Source organism: Orbilia oligospora (assembly GCF_000225545.1).
Source record: "Orbilia oligospora ATCC 24927 unplaced genomic scaffold scaffold00007, whole genome shotgun sequence".
NCBI lineage: Eukaryota > Fungi > Ascomycota > Orbiliomycetes > Orbiliales > Orbiliaceae > Orbilia > Orbilia oligospora.
The window spans coordinates 1,404,627-1,423,491 of NW_011645564.1; the positions used below are offsets into that span (position 1 = coordinate 1,404,627).

At 45.6% G+C, this 18,865-nt stretch overlaps 7 protein-coding genes across 7 annotated transcripts; 4 read left to right on the top strand and 3 right to left on the bottom strand.

The window, feature by feature from the left end:
- Positions 1–113: 113 nt before the first annotated feature.
- On the top strand, positions 114–2,795 carry AOL_s00007g388 (uncharacterized protein; the record flags this gene model as incomplete). Its single annotated transcript, XM_011120289.1, has 1 exon — positions 114–2,795. The coding sequence occupies one exon, from the start codon at positions 114–116 to the stop codon at positions 2,793–2,795; it is 2,682 nt and encodes an 893-aa protein (XP_011118591.1).
- A 633-nt stretch (positions 2,796–3,428) lies between these two features.
- AOL_s00007g389 (uncharacterized protein) lies at positions 3,429–5,902 on the bottom strand (the record flags this gene model as incomplete). Its single annotated transcript, XM_011120290.1, has 6 exons — positions 3,429–3,653; positions 3,718–5,353; positions 5,416–5,500; positions 5,557–5,588; positions 5,673–5,789; positions 5,874–5,902. 6 exons carry the CDS (start codon positions 5,900–5,902, stop codon positions 3,429–3,431), a joined length of 2,124 nt encoding a protein of 707 aa, XP_011118592.1.
- Positions 5,903–6,182: 280 nt separating this feature from the next.
- On the top strand, positions 6,183–7,016 carry AOL_s00007g390 (uncharacterized protein; the record flags this gene model as incomplete). Its single annotated transcript, XM_011120291.1, has 1 exon — positions 6,183–7,016. The coding sequence occupies one exon, from the start codon at positions 6,183–6,185 to the stop codon at positions 7,014–7,016; it is 834 nt and encodes a 277-aa protein (XP_011118593.1).
- A 346-nt stretch (positions 7,017–7,362) lies between these two features.
- On the bottom strand, positions 7,363–8,895 carry AOL_s00007g391 (uncharacterized protein; the record flags this gene model as incomplete). Its single annotated transcript, XM_011120292.1, has 1 exon — positions 7,363–8,895. The coding sequence occupies one exon, from the start codon at positions 8,893–8,895 to the stop codon at positions 7,363–7,365; it is 1,533 nt and encodes a 510-aa protein (XP_011118594.1).
- Positions 8,896–11,196: 2,301 nt separating this feature from the next.
- AOL_s00007g392 (uncharacterized protein) lies at positions 11,197–12,928 on the bottom strand (the record flags this gene model as incomplete). The annotated part of the gene is made up of 3 exons (XM_011120293.1): positions 11,197–11,882; positions 11,955–12,432; positions 12,515–12,928. 3 exons carry the CDS (start codon positions 12,926–12,928, stop codon positions 11,197–11,199), a joined length of 1,578 nt encoding a protein of 525 aa, XP_011118595.1.
- Positions 12,929–13,542: 614 nt separating this feature from the next.
- Positions 13,543–14,505, top strand: AOL_s00007g393 (uncharacterized protein; the record flags this gene model as incomplete). The annotated part of the gene is made up of 3 exons (XM_011120294.1): positions 13,543–13,841; positions 13,898–14,145; positions 14,222–14,505. The coding sequence occupies 3 exons, from the start codon at positions 13,543–13,545 to the stop codon at positions 14,503–14,505; spliced, it is 831 nt and encodes a 276-aa protein (XP_011118596.1).
- A 1,443-nt stretch (positions 14,506–15,948) lies between these two features.
- Positions 15,949–18,654, top strand: AOL_s00007g394 (uncharacterized protein; the record flags this gene model as incomplete). Its single annotated transcript, XM_011120295.1, has 9 exons — positions 15,949–15,965; positions 16,040–16,109; positions 16,217–16,311; positions 16,392–16,431; positions 16,518–16,980; positions 17,038–17,777; positions 17,836–18,247; positions 18,331–18,415; positions 18,486–18,654. The coding sequence occupies 9 exons, from the start codon at positions 15,949–15,951 to the stop codon at positions 18,652–18,654; spliced, it is 2,091 nt and encodes a 696-aa protein (XP_011118597.1).
- Positions 18,655–18,865: the final 211 nt, after the last annotated feature.

Here is an 18,865-nt window from a genome sequence, read left to right on the forward strand (position 1 = left end):
AGGAGGAGGAGGAGGAGGAGGAGGAGGAGGAGGAGGAGGAGGAGGAAGGTGGAAATTCTCCGGTTAGACAAGTATTGGAGACTGTGGATGAGGACCAGGAAGCCAGATTGCAGATGTTGATGGAGATGGCAGAGGAAATTAGAAGAGAGATTGATGGAGGTTTGGAGGATGTGAGGGCGCAGCATTGGCCTCCGCCTCCGAGTCCTTCAAGCTCTTCGGGTTCCTCTAGGTCTTCATCTTCATCTTGGCGGTCGACTTCGAGCTCAAGCTCCTCGACCTCACTCGATTCTGATTCTTATTTTGATTCTGACTCTGATTCTAATTCTGATTCTAACTCTGACTCTGACTCTGAATCTGATTCTGATTCCGATTCCGATTCCGATTCCGATTCCGATTCCGATTCCGATTCCGATTCCGATTCAAACGGTCCTGGTCACGATGGTCCTGGTCCTGGTCCTGACGGTCCTGGTCCTAGTCCTGGCTCTGGTTTTGGTCCGAGTTCATTGTTTTCACCCCCCGACCAGAAATCTGGGCACGAGACTGCCCCCAATCCAAATTCGGGTTTGTGTTCGTGCTCAGGGCACTCATCAAATCTAGAAGAGCTAGAATCGGAATCAGATTGGTCACAGTTATCAGAGTCGTATTGGGCAGATCAATCAGAGTCTGAAGAGTATTCGACACACGGTTCTGAAGACTTCGATGATATCAATAACGACTCAGATCTTGATATCGATTCAGTCTCTACATCTGAACCGGAAGATAACCTTTTATACATGCACTCTTCCAGCCTGGGCTCTTACTTCTCCATTATACGCCCAGGCAAGAGAGCTTGCAAAAGAATCCTCCTAGATTCGCGTCTATCCAATCCAGAGCTAATGACCTGCAGATCTCTGGGATGCAGTCAATCTTACAGCTTTGGTCGGGAGCTAATGAAGCACCAACGTATGAAGCATCATTTGTTCTGCCATCTTTGCCGTGAATTCTTCGACACTTATGAATCATTCATGGAACATATTTTCTATGAGACTCATGATGCTCGTATGCAATACACTAAGGACAACCTCGGCTCCCCTAGCTTTTCTTCCGGAAATGAGGAAACTAATAAAGATAACGACGACGAGGACGACTACAGCGACAATCTTTATTATTGTCCTTACGAGGGCTGCCAAGTCAGGTTTGGATTCAAGTTTATTGACCATCTCGCCGCTCACAGGCGAAGACAGGAGCATTGGTATTGTCAAGCCTGCGAGTTATTCTTCAACAGCGATGAAGAATGGAATATGCATAATTTGCTAAACAAAAGGGATCCATCGACTGAACTCGATAAGCTTCATCGAGATACCGGAAGCAAGGTGAATGTCACTTTTGTATCTGCATCTCAAGAACCCCCTCCTTTCAATTCTACCCCCGGTTCAGAATCGACAGAAGAGTCAAGTCATCCGGCTTCTTCGAGTATACCCACCCAACAATCAAATGCATCTATTCTCAGTCAAAGAACTAGCCGCCAATCCCATATTCCGCCATCAAATTTAGCAAGAGGAGATGAAGCCAATTATACCACTGCCCCTGCCCCTAGCATGGCATCTTCAGATGTACCTGAACTCAGCAGATCAACAGAATTTTCTGGAGGTGAATCTCCAGCTGAAACTCTAGTCTGCTCAACTGACGATGAAGATACATTATATGATCCTTACACCCCATATGTCAGCAGAACTGGGAGCCCTACCACTGAATCCAACAGCAGCAACGACCATGATAGCGATTCTGAAGATCCCCACTTCTCTAACAATCCAATTACAAGATCAAATTCCGAACCCCTCAACCCACCCAGTTCGGGAGACGGAGACAAAGAAGCCCGTCCCAAAAAATTTAAATGCAGACACTGCCTTGCCATGTTCCCCAATGGGAAAACTTTATTCGTCCACCTCGCGGCTACCAGACACTTCTTTTCATCCCAATACACTTCTTCACCAGGTCGTGTAGAGAACGAGAGTTTATTCCGAACAAACTGGGATGCAACTCCTTTCTTATGTCGCCCCTGTGGAACGCGGTTTATCAATGTAGAAGATCTGGAAGAGCATTTTTTTAATCTTCATGCTAACCGTAATTTCGCATGGATGTGGAACTACTGTGCTTGTGGAAAGTTCTTCGAAAACCGATGGCATGATGTACTTCATCATTTGGACAGCGGGTTATGTGAAAGTGGGATTGGAGCTGGGTGGATAGATAGGATGGTTGAAAAGGGAGTCATCAACACTGAATGGAAAAATTACTTCTTGGAGACACTTGAGAAACAAGAACAGGAAGGGACGGAAGTGGAAACCAATCCATTCTCACACAAGTCTTCGAACAACTGCCAATGGACTGAAGATGCTGAAGACAAAAACACTGACGGGGCCTCAACCTCCTCGCTCAGCTCATCCTCATTTATAAACTTCGACTCCTCTTCAAACGGTAACTACACCGGCAGCGACAGCGTCAAAAGCAGTTCAGGAGTCTCCGGCTCCGACGAACGGGAATCAGATCCGGGCTCGGAGAAAGGGAATGCAAACCGCTCTTGCACAGATACTTCGAGGGATCGAACGCAAGATGACCCAAATGAGACGTGGTATTTCGTGAACTATGATCAAAGCGCTCATGGGACAGTCGTCCGGATACAGAGTGCGAGCGACGGGGATGCTAATGAAGAGGATCATGAGGAGAATCATGACTTAAATGAGATTGATCACTTGGTAAATGCGGCCAAAGATCTTTTCGGATCTCTGAAACAAAGATTGACCCGTAGGGTGAGATGAGAATCTCGATGTAAGTTATCATACACAAATTTGGTGGTCGGTTGGGTGTATAATTATTGTTTTTGAGTTTGCAATTGTGGTTTACAATTTTTTTTTTTACGATCGATACTAATATTCACGATAGTGATATCTTTGAATGATAATGTTTAGACTTAATGTTTAGACTTACTGTTTAAATATAATGTTTAAAGATAATGTTTAAGGGTAATGTTTAAGGGTAATGTTTAAGGATAATGTTTAAGGATAATGTTTAGAAGTCAGGTATCTAACGTTTAGTAGTCGAGATCTTGTTCTACAGCTATAGATCTAGAATAGTACAAAATGCAAATTTTGTCAAAAATTAATGGATTCCCGTGATGTGCTAGAACTAGGAGCTTAAAATTCCCGTTCTTTGTACATAATAGTACTATTCTTGATTATAGTATAATCGACTAGGCAATAACAGCAAGCACTTTTTCTTATAATTATGATGCTACCTAGTTGATAAGCTCGAGAATAAAACTTCCCCAATAATATCCTTTCTCACAGCAGCTCTAAATTACCGTATAACGATAACAAGTTTAAAACCCTTATTTACCTTTCCGAGTTTACTAATTTCTAGACCACACTGAGTAATGAAAGGGTGCGGGGTTTCTATTGTAACTTCTTCTCCCTTTCCGCCTCAACCTTCTCAATCTGTTCCAACGCCGCATCAATCTTCTTCCATGGCCAAGAAAATCTTGGATACAAAAATGGTCGCAAGTCGTACCGATTATCATCTGGAGAGTACTGTTCTGCGTGATACGAAGGCGTGAGGGTAGTTTGTTTGTGTCGGTTGATAGAGTAGTAATAAAAAAAGTTCTTGGTTTTCGTCGCGATCTGTTCAAATTATAATCATTAGTCTACTGGATAAAATAAGATAACATAGTCATAAAAGACTTACCTCTGCTGGCGTCAATCTTGGATACCAAACATGTAATAACTTCGTAAACATCGCATAAGGTCCACACTTCTCCACCTTCCTCAGTCTACCAAAAACGCTAAGTTCGTCATATGTCATTCCCATATCCGCCTCATCACTCTGTACATATTCCTGGGTAATAGGTTCCAACTCCGCGGTCGGCGTAGCTGTCAAAAACTCATGAAGTATAGGTATCTCATACTGATCTCTAGCGTACGCAATAAACCTCTTCAGATCCGTTTTTGAAATTCCACCGATGGGGTTAATATCTGCACTTGAACAATCGTATTTGGTGAGGTAACCGCGAAGACATTCATCCACATTCGCACTTCCTAGGACCAAAAGCCCGCCTTCGAAGCCGCGGACCCATGGGAGGAGTTGAGCGAAGAGATAGGCGATGACCATACGAAGTCGGGCTTGGATGTTTTGTAGGGCCAAGTTTTCGGTTTTTGTACCACCGTGGACGAAGAATCTAGGTTTTTTGTTGGTGACGAAAGTAAACAGTTCCCTAACTGCGGTGACGAGGGTGTCCATGTTTAGATCAACGTGGTAGGCACCAATCGCCTCTGCGAACTCCTTCGCACGGGATCGAGTTTCATTGCTAGAGTTTTCAGTCCCCATGAAACAAGTGTGGAAGATACGGTTGGCAAGTTCTTGTGGAGTCGTCGGAACGAATGAAGGGTCTTTTGTGATCTTTTGAACGTCAGAGATGACTTGCTTGTCGTTTCTTTCGATGGCTTCGATAACCAATCGGCACATGGAGTGAACAATTGTAGCAGTTGCACAGCTATCAATACCACCGCTGAGCGGGAGAAAGAATCCAGCCGTTCCCGATCGCCGCAGGTAATCCCAAAGCCAACATGCTGGCCCAAGTGCAATTTCTTCCTCTGGTGTATGGTATCGAACCGGAATCTCAGGCGACGGTTTGACAGCCGGATGAATATACTCTCCACCCTTCGACAATGCCTTCGTCGCTTCGACTCTTGTGTAAGTTTTACTGTTGTTAACGGCTTGTAGCCCCCTTGATGGAGCAAACCTAAAGCTTCGAACTTCCTCAAGATCGACAGTAGCGGTAACCACTTCCACATCATTCAATGAAAACTGCGTTCCCTGTGCCACGACTTTTCCATTGATGATGATCATAGCGCAACCATCGTAGTATAGCCGGTCACCATCGCATCCCTGCTGGTTGGAATAGAGATATATCCCACCATGTTGCAAGGTCGCATTCCGTATCAATTCAATTCGAGTATGCAACTTCCTAAGCTCGTGATGACTCCCGCTGGAATTCGTTACAACCTCAACACCGTCAAGTCCCATCGGAATATGTGGACTATCAGGTGTAAACAATTCCTCACACGTCTCGGCTCCGATACAACTATCGGGTGTGGAGATAACGGCATCTCCGAATAAAACTTGAGACTGTCCTGTGATTTCCGTGATCATTCGTGGGAGGTAGTAGTTTTCTGTGTGGCGTGGGCGGGACCATGGTGTGAAGTATCGCATCTCACGGTAGTTTCCATCATTGGCGAGCCAGATCTTGGGACGAATAAGGAGTATTTTACGGTTCAGAGCGATGACACGGCAGTTGTAGCGGACGTTCTTATGGGCTACTGGCCTGTGATCCTCAAAATTAGGACTTTTATATAGTCAGTGGAGAGGGACTGAGAGGCGGCATACATTCCAATATCGAGGATGATATCTTGACACTCCTCGTTGTTTAGAATTCTAGCGAACATCTCCCACGAGTGGAGATAGGTATCGCCTAATCCCAATTAGCCCATGGCATCGAGAAAATACCCCCAGGACAATATATCATACCTTCAAGGAAGTGATCTAGACATCCATAGCCACTTCAAACACAAAATCACAACAGTCACCAACTGTGCCTTGCCTGCAAGAGCGGGATATATGAAGATATAAGCCAATTGACATACGTTATCTCCAACTCAGGGCCGACACGAAGTGAAGCTCCAGCAGCCTTAGCAAGGCGAATACTCTCGATGATACGTTCGGCATTGCCCTCAAAATCTAGGGCCCACTGGTTTAGCGAACTATATCAGAGCGTGGGATATCGGTACCGATTAGCAACGTTGGATTTTCTAAGCTACGAAGGTCACATAGAAGGGAATGCATACCAAGTCGCAAGGGTCGTTAGATGACCCATATCGTATCACTATTGATGGATATTCGAATTTAATAGCTAGATTCCAGGTATGATGTTTGGGTAGCGTTCACGGGCTAGCTATGACTGTATCGATAAAGCTTTTGATAGGTAATGGCGGGGACCTATAGTCCGGCTAGTTGCTGGCGGGGTGGGGATTACCAGATGAGGTTTAGTCCCAAGCCTGCCATCGGCGTCGGCATAAGCGAGCCCGCCTTCTCATGCACCCTCCCCAAACCCCCCTGAACATCCACCCACCCCAATTCATCACTATCACGTAAACATGCCAACCACCATCGCTGCCCTACCCACCGAACTCCACGAGCAAATTCTCCACCATATCCCCTGGCATGATCACTTCCTTGCCGCCAGTGTTCTCCCAGTCTGGGCTTCTCTCTTACAAACCACGCCGTTCCGTCAAAAGCGTCATTACGATGACCTTCGAAACCTCTGGCATTTTACACCGTCAAGCTGCGTTTCCGGGTTTATCTTCAACCAGACGGCCCCAAAACGTCGGGGATTGAAGGATGTGGCTTCAAAGCTACATTTACATGCTTTACTCGACAGAGGTGCACTAGAAGTCAGCATGGAGAGAAACGGCATGCCAAAGATAGTTATGAATATCCCAAAGCCCGAGCAAACATGGTCGGACCAGCTGCCTCAAAAGGAAAACGGAGAGGGGAACAAAGAAGATTCAAGGCCAGGGGAGGATTCGAATTCATTGCACTCCGACTTCTCATCATCCGATGACCCCGAGCTCTCCGTTACATCCTACAATATCACATCTTCACCTTTACTCCTCTCGGACACGGTGGTCTATACCATAGGTCCTAACAAGGACTATCCGGTATTCGACGACCGTTTCGCACCACAACCGCATAGTTCAGAAATCTACGGGAATACAATAGTACTTTTCGAAGTACCGTTGGACTATCCATCCTTGTTAGGTAACGAGAAGCCTCAAAGCTTGATGGGGATAATAGAGGATGTTGTAATTTATATGAATGGTTGTTTTGAAACTGAAAGGAATGCGGAATGGATGAGGGCAGTTTTTGCGGGGTTTGGGAAGACACATCATACGGATGAGGTGCATTTTGAAATACGATATGGAAAGTAGAAGATATGCTTACTACCTTCTATATACTTATCTATGCTTGTTATGAGGTAGGTTAGAAGTTTATGGTATCGGGTTTTAGCGTAAGGACTGCGTAGCATGGTTTGATATAGATAGGTAAATATTTCTTAGATAGATAGTATGAAAATTGGGTAAGCTATATACAAGATCTTGCTTTTAGATCGATGGTAGTGAAAATAAATGAAATTTAAGTACATGAAGCTTCGTCTCGGAATACAACTATAACCCGTCGTTATAAAAAAGAAATCCTTTAACGCCTGCTAGCCTCCTTTTATAAGGAACCCCCCATAACTCACTCATAAAACTTCAATTCCATCTGAAGGGAAGACTAGTCCATTCTTCTCTCCGCACCACCTTCAAATAGCGCCGCATACTCCAACAATAGCCGGTAGGTATATATTGTCATATCGATCGGCCTCAAGGACTTCTTCGCCCACTCCTTCCCTCCCATCGCAATTTGCTCACCATACCCTAACCCCTTCGCATCGTGGGCAAAGTAGTCGAGCGCACTCTCCAACTCTTCCATGCCCAAGCTAACAGGGACATAATGCACCCAAGGTACCAGTCTATCATCGTGCCACTGTTCAAACATAGTCTGTTTGAAGACTAGGCAGTTGCTGAGTAGCAATCGATAGTACCTTCCCGAATATCCGTTCCCATCCAAATCCATGGCGAACTTGTATTCGAATCCTGTAGTCGGTGGGTCGATAGGTACCAACCCTACTAACTCCTCAAGCTTCTCACAGTACCCATCACACTGGACATACTTCGAAAATCCGATATTGAACATTGAGCTATCCCTAAACTTTTCGACAAAGCGAACACGATGGTTCCTTTTCCATGATGTTTCTTTGAACCACGACCCGGTCGACCAGCCCTTCCAGTACATTTGCGACTTCTTGGCGGTATAGTTTGTGCTATCGACGGTTTTAGTGTCACCGATGTAATGCCAGTCCACGTAGTCGAGGCCGGGCGTTAGCAAATCGGCCATGGTGCTCATACTAGTTGTGCTGAAAAATGGGATAACATTCCTCGTCGCTCTAAAGTTTGATGGAGAGTTGAAGAAGCCGTGCTGATTCCATGCTTCCGGATGTGTACAGATATCTAATGCCTCCTTAGGGTCTTCGACATATTTAACTTTTGTAGTTGTATCCCTCTTCGCCTTCTTTTGAGAAGAAAAGTGACACTTTCCGGAAAGTATCTCCCAAGCATCTTTCGATGCATAGTCTTCCATTGTAACTTTATTGCTATCGCGAAGGTGATCGTACCCGACAATTCGTGGTTCGTCCAGCCAGTTTAGAAGAATATCCATATCAGGAAGTTGGTCGACGATATCTTCAACGCTATTTTTGTATTGTTCCCCACAATCCACAAATTTTCCATCACGGATCTTCACGGTTTCGAATGCATCGGCACTTTCCTGCCAAGCTTTCATCCGACGAGTAAGATCGAACGAAGAAATTGAACGGAACGGAGCAATCCGTTCTTCAATCATGTCGTAGTCATCGATAACGGTAGAATTGTGCGCCAAAGCGTAACGAACCCATTTCGAAAATCCAGATGGCGGGTCGCGTTGATATCGTTTCTTGTAAGCTTTGATCGCCTCTTCGGGTGTTTTCGACTGGCGATTCAGGAAATTCTGGTGTTTGCGATAGTTTTGTAAGATGAGTTTTTCAATTGGGTGAGATGCCTTGACAGTATTTGAGATGTATGCTGCCTCCGACGAGAGAACTTGGAAAAGATATGAGCGAATGTGAAGGAATATCCCTACGATAAGGCAGATGAGAAGAAAGGAGCGGAGAGAATAAGGTTTTGAAATCCGGTAGGGAACCATGAAGGCGGTTTTGGGGTTGATCATCATTCTTTCTCCTTCTTTCTTTCCTTCCAAGCGCTTAACGAGTCGCTATAGCTGAAGCGGAATGGATTTACGATCACCCAGGGATTTGTCCCAGTCCCGTGGTTGACAAAGCGAGAGAAAGAGAGATAGGGGAAGCTGCGTCGATGATCAAGAGCCAGGCTATATGTAAATATCCTCAAGAGGGTTATTTCGACCGGAGTCGAGACATTAAAATGCCCGAACAAATCGAGGAAGCTAGCTAATAGGGGACCAGGGAGGGGAGAAGGAAGAAGGGAGCAGGATAGCGGGCGGGTGTCAGCCCATTATAAGCAAAATACTCGAAGATAATCACCAGTGCACATCTGCACTGCGCATGCATCAATTTAAACCAACCGCTTCTTAGGTGCGATCATGAACGGGAACTAACTACACAGTAAGGACCCTCCTCAGCATTGCATCTGCTCACTAGCTAACCCACAATCAAATTCATTCGGTAGGCCGGCCGGGCTGGTTGCAATTGCTCCACCCGTGCAGAATGGTCTTGAGCCAGGGGTAATTCCACCAGGTTGTGGGCCGGCACTAGTCTAACCTCTAATTGCTAGCTAACGAGCTGAACCTGATCTTATACAAAAGCGAAGAAGACCGGGCTAACTCGTGCTGCGTGGCGCGGAAAGGACGGGAATCGATGCCTGTGAACACCTTCCTCAGGGACCGCGCCAAGCAGTCGGTTTCGGTCAGTCGATTGTAAGCGTGCAGACATGCATACATGGTCCGGCCGGCTTCATGGAGAAGGTGAGCAAACCCAACATCAATATTAATACCGATATCTATACGGGTATAGATAACTACCCCGAATCATATTATACAAGATCTAGTCGCTAGCCAATATTGATACTTGATTCAGTAGGTAATTCATTCCATAACTCTCGAAGCGCAGTAGCTTACCCCGATCCAAGCAAATAGTTGACATTTGTTGCATCTTGCATGTCAAAATGTTGCAACTTGACCGCATTCTCGAGTTCTCAGGTAGAAAAGCAATTCCGTGGCTCTCCGGCGCCAAAGCAATATACTGTGTCGTATATTCTCGGTTGGTTATCGACCGGATCAGAGGGGTCCCCTGCTCACGCATCCATAACGACATCAAGAGGGCCCGGGTATTATCTGAAACAATAACATTTCTGCTAACCTACTCTTAGCTCTGAGCCGTAGTTAAATACTATAGAATGGCGGCGAGAATTTATCGCGAGTTCAAATGGAATTCTGCATCATCGGTCAGGTGGTGATGTCTATCGGGGCCGAAATTATATGATTAACTCCGATTTTAAAGGTGAATTACTTAGTAAGTCAGTGTTCACATCAAATTATAGTCACGATCATGATCTATTTAACATACCAGTTCCCTGACCGCCAAGTTATGCAAGGTTGACTGAGCTATGGTTACGACTTTAAGATCGAGAGAATTCAAGAATGCGGCTCGCCAAGAATCACGACAAGCTCCTCAGCCTAAATGAACTGCAACAGGTCTCCAGGTCTTTCAACATGTCCGCGTGTCCTCTCCAGGACCAGGTCGCTTTAGCTTCTCATAATATCTTACTACTATACTCGTACAGTGGTAGGGAAAAAAAAAAAGATAGGATGAATATTGTTTTACCAATCCCTGTTCCAAGTTCCACCACCCAACCTTTCTAGAAGGCCATGACCACCCCACTACTAGCAATCACTTACCTTACTTAGTCTTCTCGCCACAATAATCATATGTGAAGGGAAACACATGATGGCTACGAAAGTTAAGAGGTAAAAGAATAAGAATGCGTTAATTCATCGTGGAATGTTCCGTTGCATTTTCGCTTGGCGTTTCGATGGTATACTGGGGTAAGCGAATGGGTTCAGGCACTACGGACCGGAAAATAAACGGAGCAGCAAGACCTTGAAGCATATTCGAAAGCGTACATATTCGGTGGTGTATAATGATTAAGCATTATTGGTCGGATTTCCAGCCGGGCTTTGCAAATTTGTCTTAAAATGTTATTTTATTGGTGACTGCGAAGAATATAGTCGAGTTCGTGATCAGTTGACTTTGGTGGACATATTATCGAATCTATCGACATGGGAATTTGGAAATATATCCAAGCAATCCGGGCAGGATAACTCGGTACTTAAAAGTATTCTGGGAAATACTCAACGAGACCAGAAATACTCAACTCTCAGTAACGATTGCAAGATGGAATAAACTTTTGTTCCTGTTCTTGTGCTACAGAGCAGTGAACGGCTATAATAAGTCGCTCTCGCCCGGTAGTTTCCATATGACCCATACCCCCGTCAACCTTACTTAACCCCCACAATCACCAGATTCCTGGGGCTAATCCCGTATTCAAATGCCGCTTCAACTTTCACAATCCTGCATTTGCCACTCTCCCTCAAATAAGACCAGCGGTCGACAACCACTAAGCTCTCCACACACCCCGCACAAAACGCCATCAATGTCCACATAATGCTCAATTCCTTGAGTCCCTTCTCATATCGTCGTTCATAACTTTCCACCTCCTCTCTTCCAATATTATCCAAACCTGCTTCCTTAATCTTCACTTTAACGCCTTCACCAACACTACTTCCCACATCCCCACTTGCAGCATTCAATATCTTTCTCACAGCTGAGGTTACGTATTCGTAAAATCCCATATAAGCGGCCTTTCTTAGGCTCCCTACAATCAATGGCTCTGTCGCACTTAGCACGCCCTTTTCGAAAAATATACGCTGTAACAACGCTCTATAGAAGTGACGTTTAAAGAAGTCGGAGCTAGTAGCTTGTGTCCAGTTTCGAGGTGCTTGGACGGCCATCATCCTTGCTGTGATATTGAGTGTTATGGATTGTGAAGATAGGCGGGTGGAGAGCGGAAAGTGATGGTTAAGACAGTTAGAGGGAATGGGCGTATTTTCTGCTGGAATGTATTTTTGATAGGGTGGCTTGTAAGTTGGGCCAGTACGTTCGGTCATTAAGTTGTAGCAGCAGCCTAGTGGTATAAATCCCTTAGCCATACACTACATTTACAATCTACTCAAAACGTGGTGGAGAGAAAACATACCGACAACAGCGACGGCCTTGACTTCATCGTTTGCGATTAAAGCATTGAGGGCGTGATGAATAAGGTTCCCACAAGAATGAAGTGATATGATCATAAGTCCTGGGTTCTCAGTCTTATTTTCATCTTCAGACTGTTCAAGGGCTTCTAAAATTTCTTTCATACTCTCATCTTTGATTATATGTTGAACGTATTTAATCGAACCCTTTTTAGCTTCAGCGCCGTTTAGGCTCTCCTTAAGAGTCCTCCCCTGCGATCTTGCCGTTAATCCAACTCTTTCATCTAGGAGCTTCCCAGCTTCTATATTACTCGCTTTGGATTCAACGGCTACGAGGTCGAGGTTATGTGGCGGTGAGGCTAGGATCCTGGAGAGATAAGACTGCCCTGACCCAAAGTCTACAAGGTGGGTAATTGAGTCGCCAGTAGAATCTGTGGCCACAGAAGCAAGGAGCGTAGATAAATAGCGGGCGAAATGTTCTACCTACTGAATGATATACCCGGCGTTAGCTCTGCTCACCAAAATCATAAACTGGTAAGAAGATCAATACAGTAGAGGGACAGACCTCATGTAGTTTTTTATTGTTCATTCCCTGAGCTAGTTTCCTCTGTCTATTTAATTTATGTTGATCCTCAATTTCACCAAGATTGTTGACGACCTCTCGTAGTAACTCGTGCCTCTGGACATTTTCTGCAAATTCGTAAAGCGAATCCGGGATTCCTTCTGGATGAACAGTTGATAAGTCTGTTCGAAAGAGAATTTCGAGTATTTCATCAATTGATTTGGTTTCGAAGTAATCTCGCCAGGATTCTGGGAGTATTGAATCATAGAGTGGAGGCGACGAGGTGAAGAAGTCGAGTATGTGCACCCCGCCTACGAGTTGATAGAAGAGAGGGGTGGATGATGTGAAGTTTAGGAGGGATGTGATGTAGGCATCGGCTGAAGCGAAGGATTCATGGTGCGGTAGTGTGGATTCCATGTTATCGGAGTATCATATTAGTTCCCCTTATTTACAATATGAATTGTAGATACGGTTGAAATTGAGATTGAACTGTGAAGTTGAATTTGAAGTTGAAGTTGAAGCTGAAATCTCAAATTTCGTTGTGCAGTTGCATTTAAGCTTGTTCTTGGCAGCCGTCGCAAACGTCGCGTCTTCCCAGCCGGCTTTGGCTTGACATCCATCTCAACCTTCTACCTCAACCTCATCAACCTCAACCAACCACCATCACCACATCGTCACCCAACCTCAATCAAAGTACACCAACTCCCCCCAGTCCAGGCCCCCCAAAAACCTTGTCGCTGTCATTCATTGGGTACTATTACCTGCCTCTCTCTCTCTCTTCCTGTCCGAGTCCAGCAGCTTCTGTCGCTGGTTTGGATTGATCGAGAAGCGTGGTCTTTGGGTTGAGGGACACATATAGACCCTCTTTGAGAAGAGTTTGAACATCTAGCTCAGCAATGTCTACCATTACAAGCGGCGCCCTTCAGTCGGGCTACCCGTAAGAATACCTCCACTTCATTTCATTCCATCTGATCTGATCTCATCGGTTCTCCCCATCAACCTGCCTACTGCACTATTTTTACCTGCCCACAATGACACGATCATCCAAGCCATTAGGTCAAGCTAACGCCTTTTCTAGTCCTATCATTCCTCCAGACTTCTCTGCCAATCAACCAAAGACTATTCGTCTATACCCACTTTCGAACTATACCTTCGGAACCAAGGAAAATCAACCAGAAGAAGACCCTTCGGTCCTCGCCCGTCTCCAACGCCTTCAAGAGCACTACGAGAAACATGGCATGCGAAGAACATGTGAGGGAATTCTGGTTTGCCATGAACACTGCCATCCGCATATTCTAATGCTGCAGATTGCGAATGCTTTCTTCAAGCTGTAGGTTTCTCCCATTTTGCTTTACAGGGAGTTTAGCTGGGCTAATTAATGGATAGACCCGGCGACTACCTCCAACCCGAAGAGGACGAAATCTCCGGATTCAAGGCCCGTCTTAACGAACGACTAGCCCCAGTTGGAAACCAATTCTCGGGCGAAGGCGTAAACGACGAATGGGAAATCGGTGACACGCTTGCCCAATGGTGGCGTCCTAACTTCGAGACTTTCCTTTACCCGTTCATTCCTGCCCACGTCACAAGGCCTAAGGAGGTTAAGAAGCTTTACTTTATCCATCTGCCGAGGAGTAGTACGTTAAATTTCACCAGCCCCACTAAATTATCGGCCGTACGGCTTACTAATTTTTCTGTTTTACGTCTGTTTAGAAGTTTTGAGTGTTCCAAAGAACATGAAACTCCTCGCTGTACCGCTCTTTGAACTTTATGACAACACCGCGCGCTATGGCCCTCAACTATCAGCCATTCCGCATTTGCTCTCCCGCTATAACTTTGAATTCGTTGATGAAAATGGTAAAGTCATTGCCATCACGCCAGGGAGTACGAACGGAAACCCATCAACAAAAGTTCTAGCAGGTGGCAGTGGAGCCAACGGAGAAGCTGCCGACGAAAGCATGAAAGTTGAGGAAGATGGCGTCGCAGGCGATTTATAGAGTGGATCTGCCTGGGTTGGCCATGGGGGAGAGGGATGGCATCACGGGATAGGGGGTAGTGGCGGTAATAGGAGTGATAATAAGTGGGCAGGGCCAGTGTTTGTCAATGAACGACCAAAGAAGCGAAGAAAAGCTGGGAAGCCGCCGACAAAACCTGAAGAGGATGGGTGTGAATGGGAGGAAGTGGAATTCGACACTCCGGACATCATGGAGATGAAAAATGAGTAGGATACACATATGAGGCGACAGCAGGCGCAATGCAAAGGCCGGGGGTTAAAATAAAAACCATTCCTCTTGGGTATGAGGGCCTCTAATCCCCTTTGCCTCCCCTCCCTTTTTGGCTACCTCGCTCCACTACAGGAGCTGGTGTTCATTGTATCTTTTCATCCGACTGTCACCACTGTTCCTGCTGCATTGCCTTTGACTGTTCACCTTCTTAAATTTTTCTTGTGTTTTCTTACTCTCTGTCATTCGTGATTCTTATTAGTATTGATCGGTTATGGGATTATGTTTCCTTTCTACAGATGATATATTTATTCCTTCTCTTGTCTCTTTCCGCAGGTCTCTTCTGCTTTACGTGACCTAGCATGTTATCGGCACGGTGTAATCTGCTTCAACGACATGAATGTGTATTCTACTACTTACCTACCTATCCACCCACCATGAGAGAATTCTAACTCGAACCCCTACTGCGTAAATGGCCTGTTTGAGACAGTGGTGGATTGTGCCAGTGGCAATCAGGTTTCTCGCGCTTAATACGAGATACCGACAACGACTGGGATAGAGGGTATACATCAGACGAGGTCTATGGGCATTAACCAACAAACCAACCGACTAACAGTAACAATAATATATCGTCCTAAATATCCAGCCTCTTACTTTGTCCCGTATGTATCATTTACGAGGGGTCAGAAGAAGAAAGTACTGTGAGTATTTGGTGTATTTGTGACCTGGCCTGGTAGCCCAAGTGGGACAAAGCTACGACAGCAGCTTGCGTACCAGTGCCAGCTTGCGTATGTCATCGATTCTCTCTCAACAAAAAAACAAAGAGACGAAGGCGTAAGCTTTTCATAACGTGATTTGAACCTGTATATATATCGACCCCCTTTGCCGGTACCGTAAAATAGGGCAGAGCAGAGTCGAATAAGTCACAAGAGAGTCGCAGCTGTCAGCCAGGAAACAGTTTGCCAGCTGGGATCTGCCCGCCAAGACCGGAGCGAGACAGCTAACAACACCACCACCACGTAACAGCTTGCTTCCTCGTTCAGACCATACCATACCATACCTCTTACATTCAGCAGTCGACGACATCCCCTTTTGGAGTAAAGCCTGGAAAGGGGTTGGCCTCTTTGTCTCTTATAACCTTTCTCCTCATCTCATCTTCATCTTCATCCCACATCGCTGCTATACCATCGAGCCTGTTCGGCTGTACCACCTGTCAAAATGTCGCAGGGCTACTCGTTTGTCTCCCCCATGCTCCCTTGCTTGAGACTATCAATAGAGGGATAGCTAAATGATATGGTTTTGTCAACAGGCAAAGCGTCAACGACCCACAGCTTATCACTACCGTTAACAAGCTTCAAGATGTCTTTGCGACGGTTGGAGTACGTCCTACAACCACCCTTCTTTACGATGCCTAGTAGCTTTGTTCGGAGCTTTAGCTTCTCTAGACCTCGTGGAGCTGATAAGAGACGCTTCTTTTTTCTTTTAGGTCCAAAACCCGATAGACTTGCCACAGATTGTTGTCGTCGGATCTCAATCGTCAGGAAAGAGTTCCGTATTAGAAAATATTGTCGGAAGAGATTTGTAGGTTACATAACGCCAGAGAGTTTACTGGTGAGCTTGCGAGGCGAATGCTGGGCTGACGTTGCGATGTTGGAACACAGTCTTCCAAGAGGTACTGGTATCGTCACCAGACGGCCGTTGGTACGTTACTACTTCCTACTACGAATATTTTCCATTATCCCATAAAGGACTCTCTGAGCTTACGATACCCTCTCATCTGTCTCTAGGTCCTCCAACTGATCAACCGTGCTGCCGGTACCAATAACCCCTCTGCCAACGGCGACTCCAATGATAACGGCCTCAAGGGCAGCACAGACTCCGCCGCTAACCTCGATGAGTGGGGCGAGTTCCTTCACATTCCCGGCCAAAAGTATTACGACTTCAACAAGATCCGTGATGAAATTGTTAAGGAAACCGAAGCTAAAACTGGTCGTAATGCCGGTATCTCGCCTGCACCCATCGGGTTGAGGATATACTCTCCCAACGTTCTTACTTTGACACTAGTCGACTTGCCTGGTTTGACAAAGGTGCCAGTTGGAGATCAGCCAAAAGATATTGAGAAGCAGATCAAGGACATGGTGTTGAAGCAGATCAGCAAGCCGAATGCGATTATTCTGGCAGTTACAGCGGCGAACACCGATTTGGCAAACTCCGATGGTTTGAAGTTGGCAAGAGAAGTTGACCCTGAGGGTATGTATTCTATTCGCATGCTCAAGAGTTGAGGGTTGTGTGCTAATATGGGATTAGGTCAACGTACTATTGGTGTTCTCACCAAGATCGATCTTATGGACGATGGAACCGACGTTGTCGATATTCTCGCCGGCAGAATCATTCCTCTACGTCTTGGATACGTACCAGTTGTTAACCGTGGCCAACGTGATATCGAGAATAAGAAACCGATTCAAGCGGCTCTTGAGTACGAGAAGAACTTTTTCGAAAACCACAAGTCGTACAGGAACAAAGCTCTCTATTGCGGTACCCCATACTTGGCACGGAAACTCAACTTGATTCTCATGATGCACATCAAGCAAACACTTCCTGAGATCAAGAACAGAATTTCCGCATCTTTGCAAAAGTACGCTACCGAACTTCAAGGTCTTGGCGACTCTATTCTTGGTAACAGCTCGAATATACTTCTCAATATTATAACGGAATTCTGTAACGAATACCGGACAGTTCTTGACGGTAACAACCAGGAGTTAACTTCGATGGAGTTGTCCGGTGGTGCCCGTATCAGCTTTGTGTTCCATGAGGTTTATGCCAATGGTGTTAAAGCTGTTGATCCGTTTGACCAGGTGAAGGATGTCGATATCCGAACAATTTTGTACAACTCGTCTGGTTCGAGTCCTGCACTGTTTGTGGGAACTACAGCGTTCGAGTTGATCGTTAAGCAGCAAATTAAGAGGTTGGAAGAGCCTAGTGTTAAGTGTATCAACCTTGTCTATGATGAGTTGATCAGGATTTTGAACCAGTTGCTTCAAAAGCAGGTATGTTAGACCCTCTATCCTCAATTTTATCGGGTTTTAGCTAATAAAGTCGGTATAGCTATTCCGACGGTACCCTATGCTTAAGGAGAAGTTCAGCATGGTTGTTATCACATTTTTCAAGAAGGCCATGGCCCCAACCAACAAGCTTGTCGTCGACCTTGTCTCCATGGAAAGCTGCTACATCAATACTGGTCACCCCGACTTCCTCAACGGTCACCGAGCTATGGCAATCGTCAATGAGAAGCACAACTCCGCCAAACCAGTCCAAGTTGACCCTAAAACTGGGAAACCATTGCCGCGCACAGAATCTCCGGCACCAAGTCTGGACTCTCAGGAGAATACTGGATTCTTTGGCAGTTTCTTTGCAAGCAAGAACAAGAAGAAGATGGCAGCTATGGAGCCACCGCCACCAACTTTGAAGGCCTCGGGAACTCTTAGTGAACGAGAAGGAATTGAAGTTGAGGTTATTAGTATGTTACCACCATTAATCTGAATATCTGGTCGCTTTTTTAGGGATCGAGGCGCTAACCACTTTGATACTTTTTTCTTATAGAGCTGCTCATCCAGTCTTACTATAATATCGTGAAGCGAACAGTTATTGATATGGTCCCCAAAGCTATCATGTTGAATCTTGTCCAGTAAGTCGACGCCTGTGTTTCCAACCAGCTATCATTGTTTTCGGAATACTAACCGCGGTATCATTTATAGATTGACAAAAGACGAGATGCAACGAGAACTTCTCGAGAACTTGTATAAACTAGACAGCGTGGATGATTTGTTGAGGGAGTCTGATTACACAGTCAGACGGAGGAAGGAGTGCCAGCAGATGGTGGAGTCGTTGACCAAGGCGCAGGAGATTGTCAACACCGTCGGCTAGAGGCTGCGGGATCTGGAGACTGATTTGAGGTGGTTGATGTAGTCACAACTTTTTTCTTTTATTTGGTTGCATTGGCTTAGATAGGACGATGACGATAGCGATGGCCGCGGCGGATGGTGTAATGATGCTATATTATTCTTTACTCCCCTCTTTCTTTCCTCTATGACCCTACGATTCTGGATACCGTTTCTCTTCCCTTCAACTTCTTTCT